The following is an 8,432-nucleotide window of genomic DNA, read 5'->3' on the forward strand; positions in this document are numbered from 1 at the left end:
TATATATATATATATATATATATATATATATATATATATATATATATATATATATATATATATATTAATAAAAAGTATGCATTCTGCTCACTGAAATAAAAGTTAAAGACTGCCACCTGGTGGTTCAAAGAGAAAATTTATTGATATGAACTTTATAGATGCAAACGTGTACATTCATAATATTCGACTTTTTTAAAAAAAAGGATAATAATTTATGCAGTCAAACACGTGTTTTGATCAATAGTATGCTGGTGGTTGATACCTTTACCGGTATCAAAATGCTTTTTTGATGCAAAATTTATTTACACAGTTATTCCTTACGCCAATTAAAAAACTTGAGTGGGCCTAGGCTACTATAATAAAGAAAATCTTCTCTAAATGTAGAGCTAAATAGGTTCATATGCATTGAAATACATGATGAATACTCTTGTCAAATGAAAATGTAAAGCCTGCAGCCTTTAAGCGAAGTACGAAGAACGGACCCCTGGCCAGCACCATGACAAACATTTGTTTAGGCCAAGTTAGAACCTGGTCTGAACATCCATATAATGCTAATTCCAAATCAATGTTAATGTCCACGCCTAAGAATAAAGTCTGAAGATACTTTTCCAAAATTCAGGATACTTCTGGACAGGACCAGAATATATAGTTTTTTCCAAGTGTAATATTTCAGTTAAAAAGTTTTTAAAATTTACATTTCTATACAATAAATATCAAAATAATGCCAATAATTTATAAGATTAAAAAAATGGATTATAACTTCACTGTAAAAAAGTACTTTGTTACACACAATCAATTTGTGTTGGGACAATATGAAGCAATTCCTTTAACTGATTTTTTTTTTTTTTTACAAATTTAAGTGGATTGAACAAAAAACTATTCAGTTGTCCCTCAAAAACCTAAGAATTGTGTTGTTTCAGCTCATTTTAATTATGTAATTTGAACAAAAAGCAAACAATTTTTTGAGTGTTTGAAATGAATACCTGCAATTTACTCTAACATTTAAACCCTTTATTTAACATCATAATCTGAATTAAGTTATTAATATTGAACTGTCATGCTAATTACCTTAACGGTGTACAGCCTCATGTTCATTTGAATCCACCTGTGTTCAACTGTTGGCCTCATTAATTTCACTTGAGAGGTCGTGAGCTGTTATAGCTGGGACAGAAGTGAACACATCAATCCTGCTGTCTGGAGTGTTGCGATGAATTGGCAAGTAGATAAAAAGGAAGACTGTCAGAGCCTTGAACTTTCCTGCCTGAAAGACAAAGGCTATATTAGGTACAAACCAAATATAGTTCAGAGCCTATATAGCAATGCAGTGACAGCATCATATGTTCTCTTTTTAACAGGAAGAACTAAAAAGCTTGTTAGCATTAACCTGGATGAAACCAAAAATAGACATCTGCTGGACAAAGGTTTTGATATTAACTGCAGAACAACAGTGTAAAAAGATTGTTAGGTTATTAGCCTTTTAAATACAGCCATACAGGAGGGTTTGTATGTATCTTGTTTTATACGGAACATGCACAAGTAAATGAATAACTAAAATTTGCCACAACAATAGACCCCTTTAAGTGTGAAATAAGTTGTTTAGTTCTATCTGTGATTTTAATAAAGTGCTCTACTCTATTTGTGCCTCTAAAAACCAACATATAGATTGCTTTTCTTCAGAGTGATTACTAGGTTCTTTTAGGGATTGTCTTTGAGTAGACATTGACCTACCCTTCTCAGTCCACTGCTTTTATGACCAAGCCCCTGGATAATGGCTTGTTTTAGCATAGATCTACTGGTGGAAGTACTCAATTTTCCTCAAATTTGCACCACATGAACTGTGAACGATTTTTTATCTACGAATGCCAATTAGGGGTACTTAATTAGCTCCAAGGAAATAGGGTCATTCACTTTAGGGTTTAAATTTTACCACTTTGTGTTCTCGCTGCAGCCTATACCATGACAATGTACAGGTCCAATACATAGCCGTCGATGTACATGTGTGATTGGTTGTGAATAGAAATGAGAATTATTTATATTAACTTCTAAAATACCCATTACATTGTCTTTTTTAAAATGTGTAAACCTACTCTAAACCCAACCCTCAAAGTTATTGAGGTCTACACCTTCCCCAACACTAATCTCAAGCCTCATTCCTGATTCACATTGTGGGCATTGCATGCTGCAGAAGTTGGGAATTTCCAATCAGATCGCTTTATGCAAATACCCCAGCTCAGACAGTAGCCAATTGAGGTTGAATTTTATTGCACCAAGCTTAAGACATGTACTGTATGAAAAGTTCATGGTGACGCCTCATGTGAATGCATCATCATCACAGTTATTAACGTCTACACCTATTCCCTAACCTTAAACCCAACCGTCACAGGTATTAATGTTTACACCTAAGTCTGAACCCAACTTTTAAATTTATTAACTTCTACACCTACCCCAAACTTAAACCCATCCCTTGCATTTATTAAATTTTACACACAACCTTATACCCAATCCTTAAATTTATTAATGTTTACACCTACCTCAAGTCTAAACCCAACCCTTATATCTATTAACGATATCTATTCAGATACAGACACAGACAGATGGAGAGATGACAGATAGAGATAGACGAAGAGAAGACAGATACAGATGGAGAGATGACAAATACAGACAGAGAGATGACAAATACAGACAGATGTAGAGATGACAGATACAGACAGATGGAGAGATGACAGATACAGACACAGACAGATACAGACAGATGGAGAGATGACAGATACAGACAGATACAGACAGATGGAGAGATGACAGATACAGACAGATGGAGAGATGACAGATACAGACACAGACAGATACAGACAGATTGAGAGATGACAGATACAGACACAGACAGATACAGACAGATGGAGAGATGACAGATACAGACAGATGGAGAGAAGACAGATACAGACAGATGGAAAGATGAGAGATACAGACAGATGGAGAGATGACAGATACAGACAGATGGAGAGATGACAGATACAGATAGATGGAGAGATGACAGATACAGACAGATGGAGAGATGACAGATACAGACAGACAGATACAGACAGATACAGACAGATTGAGAGATGACAGATACAGACACAGACAGATACAGACAGATGGAGAGATGACAGATACAGACAGATGGAGAAATGACAGATACAGATAGATGGAGAGATGACAGATACAGACAGATGGAGAGATGACAGATACAGACAGATGGAGAAATGACAGATACAGACAGATGGAGAGATAAGAGATACAGACAGATGGAGATGACAGATACAGACAGATGGAGAGATGACAGATACAGATATATGTAGAGATGACAGATACAGACAGATGGAGAGATGACAAATACAGACAGACAGATACAGACAGATGGAGAGAAGACAGATACAGACAAATGGAGAGATGAGAGATACAGACAGAAGGAGAGATGACAGATACAGACAGACAGATGGATAGATGACAGATACAGACACAGACAGATACAGACAGATGGAGAGATGACAGATAGAGATAGACGAAGAGAAGACAGATACAGATGGAGAGATGACAAATACAGACAGATTGAGAGATGACAAATACAGACAGATGTAGAGATGACAGATACAGACAGATGGAGAGATGTCAGATACAGACACAGACAGATACAGACAGATACAGACAAATGGAGAGATGAGAGATACAGACAGACGGAGAGATGACAGATACAGACAGATGGAGAGATGACAGATACAGACAGATGGAGAAATGACAGATACAGACAGATGGAGAGATGACAGATACAGACAGATGGAGAGATGACAGATACAGACAGATGGAGAGATGACAGATACAGACAGATGGAGAGAAGACAGATACAGATAGATGGAGAGATGACAGATACAGACAGATGGAGAGATGACAGATACAGACAGATGGAGAGATGACAGATACAGACAGATGGAGAAATGACAGATACAGACAGATGGAGAGAAGACAGATACAGACAGATGGAGAGAAGACAGATACAGACAGATGGAGAGATAAGAGATACAGACAGATGGAGAGATGACAGATACAGACAGATGGAGAGATGACAGATACAGATAGATGTAGAGATGACAGATACAGACAGATGGAGAGATGACAAATACAGACAGACAGATACAGACAGATGGAGAGAAGACAGATGCAGACAAATGGAGAGATGAGAGATACAGACAGATGGAGAGATGACAGATACAGACACAGACAGACAGACAGACAGACAGACAGAAGGAGAGATGACAGATACAGATGGATAGATAACAGATACAGACACAGACAGATACAGACAGATAGAGAGATGACAGATAGAGATAGACGAAGAGAAGACAGATACAGATGGAGAGATGACAAATACAGACAGATTAAAAGATGACAAATACAGACAGATGGAGAGATGACAGACACAGACAGATACAGACAGATGGAGAGATGACAGATACAGACACAGACAGATACAGGCAGATGGAGAGATGACAGATAAAGACAGATGGAGACATGACAGATACAGACACAGACAGATACAGACAGATTGACAGATGACAGATACAGACACAGACAGATACAGACAGATGGAGAGATGACAGATACAGACAGATGGAGAGAAGACAGATACAGACAGATGGGAAGATGAGAGATACAGACAGATGGAGAGATGACAGATACAGACAGATGGAGAGATGACAGATACAGATAGATGGAGAGATGACAGATACAGACAGATGGAGAGATGACAGATACAGACAGACAGATACAGACAGATGGAGATGTGACAGATACAGACAGATTGAGAGATGACAGATACAGACAGATTGAGAGATGACAGATACAGACACAGACAGATACAGACAGATGGAGAGATGACAGATACAGACAGATGGAGAAATGACAGATACAGACAGATGGAGAGAAGACAGATACAGATAGATGGAGAGATGACAGATACAGACACAGACAGATACAGACAGATGGAGAGATGACAGATACAGACAGATGGAGAAATGACAGATACAGACAGATTGAGAGAAGACAGATACAGACAGATGGAGAGATAAGAGATACAGACAGATGGAGATGACAGATACAGACAGATGGAGAGATGACAAATACAGATATATGTAGAGATGACAGATACAGACAGATGGAGAGATGACAAATACAGACAGACAGATACAGACAGATGGAGAGAAGACAGATACAGACAAATGGAGAGATGAGAGATACAGACAGATGGAGAGATGACAGATACAGACAGATGGAGAGATGACAGATACAGACACAGACAGACAGACAGACAGACAGACAGAAGGAGAGATGACATATACAGACAGACAGATGGATAGATGACAGATACAGACAGATGGAGAGATGACAGATACAGACACAGACAGATACAGACAGATGGAGAGATGACAGATAGAGATAGACGAAGAGAAGACAGATACAGATGGAGAGATGACAAATACAGACAGATGTAGAGATGACAGATACAGACAGATGGAGAGATGACAGATACAGACAGATACAGACACAGACAGATACAGACAAATGGAGAGATGAAAGATACAGACAGACGGAGAGATGACAGATACAGACAGATGAAGAGATGACGGATACAGACAGATGGAGAGATGACAGATACAGACACAGACAGATGGAGAGATGACAGATACAGACACAGACAGATACATACACAGACAGATACAGACAAATGGAGAGATGAAAGATACAGACAGACGGAGAGATGACAGATACAGACAGATGAAGAGATGACAGATACAGACAGAGGGAGAAATGACAGATACAGACACAGACAGATACAGACAGATGGAGAGATGACATACAGACAGATGGAGAAATGACAGATACAGACAGATGGAGAGAAGACAGATTCAGATAGATGGAGAGATGACAGATACAGACAGATGGAGAGATGACAGATACAGACAGATGGAGAGATGACAGATACAGACAGATGGAGAAATGACAGATACAGACAGATGGAGAGAAGACAGATACAGACAGATGGAGAGATAAGAGATACAGACAGATGGAGAGATGACAGATACAGACAGATGGAGAGCTGACAGATACAGATAGATGTAGAGATGACAGATACAGACAGATGGAGAGATGACAAATACAGACAGACAGATACAGACAGATGGAGAGAAGACAGATACAGACAAATGGAGAGATGAGAGATACAGACAGATGGAGAGATGACAGATACAGACAGATGGAGAGATGACAGATACAGACACAGACAGACAGACAGACAGACAGACAGAAGGAGAGATGACAGATACAGACAGACAGATGGAAAGATGACAGATACAGACAGATGGAGAGATGACAGATACAGACACAGACAGATACAGACAGATGGAGAGATGACAGATAGAGATAGACGAAGAGAAGACAGATACAGATGGAGAGATGACAAATACAGACAGATTGAGAGATGACAAATACAGACAGATGTAGAGATGACAGATACAGACAGATGGAGAGATGACAGATACAGACAGATGGAGAGATGACAGATACAGACACAGACAGATACAGGCAGATGGAGAGATGACAGATACAGACAGATGGAGAGATGACAGACACAGACAGATACAGACAGATTGAGAGATGACAGATACAGACACAGACAGATACAGACAGATGGAGAGATGACAGATACAGACAGATGGAGAGAAGACAGATACAGACAGATGGAAAGATGAGAGATACAGACAGATGGAGAGATGACAGATACAGACAGATGGAGTGATGACAGATACAGACAGACAGATACAGACAGATGGAGATGTGACAGATACAGACAGATTGAGAGATGACAGATACAGACAGATTGAGAGATGACAGATACAGACAGATGGAGAGATGACAGATACAGACAGATGGAGAAATGACAGATACAGACAGATGGAGAGAAGACAGATACAGATAGATGGAGAGATGACAGATACAGACAGATGGAGAGATGACAGATACAGACAGATGGAGAAATGACAGATACAGACAGATGGAGAGAAGACAGATACAGACAGATGGAGAGATAAGAGATACAAACAGATGGAGAGATGACAGATACTGACAGATGGAGAGATGACAGATACAGACAGACAGACAGAAGGAGAGATGACAGATACAGACAGACAGATGGATAGATGACAGATACAGACAGATGGAGAGATGACAGATACAGACACAGATAGATACAGACAGATGGAGAGATGACAGATACAGACGCAGACAGACAGACAGACAGACGGAGAGATGACAGATACAGACAGACAGATGGAGAGATGACAGATACAGACAAATGGAGAGATGAGAGATACAGACAGATAGAGATGACAGATACAGAAAGATGGAGAGATGACAGGTACAGACAGATGGAGAGATGACAGATACAGACACATACACAGACAGACGGAGAGATGACAGATACAGACAGATGGAGAGATGACAGATACAGAAAGACAGACAGACGGAGAGATGACAGATACAGACAGATATAGAGATGACAGATACAGACAGATGGAGAGATGACAGATACAGACAGATGGAGAGATGACAAATACAGACAGATGGAGAGATGACAGATACAGACATACAGATGGAGAGATGACAGATACAGACACAGACAAATACAGACAGATGCAGAAATGACAGATACAGACAGATGGAGAGACGACAGATACAGACACAGACAGATACAGACAGACGGAGAGATGACAGATACAGACAGATGGAGAGATGACAGATACAGACAGATGGAGAGATGACAGATACAGACAGATGGAGAGATGACATACAGACACAGACAGATGGAGAGATGACAGATACAGACAGACAGATGGAGAGATGACAGATACAGACACAGACAGATACAGACAGATGGAGAGATGACAGATACAGACAGATGGAGAGATGACAGATACAGACAGACAGATGGAGAGATGACAGATACAGACAGATGGAGAGATGACAGATACAGACAGACAGACAGATGGAGAGATGACAGATACAGACAGATGGAAAGATGACAGATACAGACAGATGGAGAGATGACAGATGGAGAGATAACAGATACAGACACAGACAGACAGACAGAGAGATGACAGATACATATAGATGGAGGGATGACAGATACAGACAGATGGAGAGATGACAAATACAGACAGATGGAGAGATGACAGACACAGACAGATGGAGAGATGACAGATACAGACAGATGGAGAGATGACAGATACAGACACAGACAGACAGACGGAGAGATGACAGAGACAGACAGATGGAGAGATGACAAATACACACAGATGGAAAGATGACAGATACAGACAGATGGAGAGATGACAGATACAGAC

General features: G+C 39.7%; 1 protein-coding gene across 1 annotated transcript; it reads right to left on the minus strand.

Annotated features, from left to right (window-relative positions):
* Positions 1-1,379: 1,379 nt before the first annotated feature.
* LOC147845703 (uncharacterized) lies at positions 1,380-8,195 on the minus strand. The gene is made up of 3 exons (XM_087245484.1): positions 7,487-8,195; positions 5,917-7,152; positions 1,380-1,384 (listed from the first exon to the last, which is right to left on the minus strand). Exons 1-3 carry the CDS (start codon positions 8,193-8,195, stop codon positions 1,380-1,382), a joined length of 1,950 nt encoding a protein of 649 aa, XP_087101610.1.
* Positions 8,196-8,432: the final 237 nt, after the last annotated feature.

Source organism: Danio rerio, chromosome 3 (genome assembly GCF_052040795.2).
Source record: "Danio rerio strain M-AB ecotype USA chromosome 3, GRCz13ab, whole genome shotgun sequence".
Classification (NCBI taxonomy): Eukaryota; Metazoa; Chordata; class Actinopteri; order Cypriniformes; family Danionidae; genus Danio; species Danio rerio.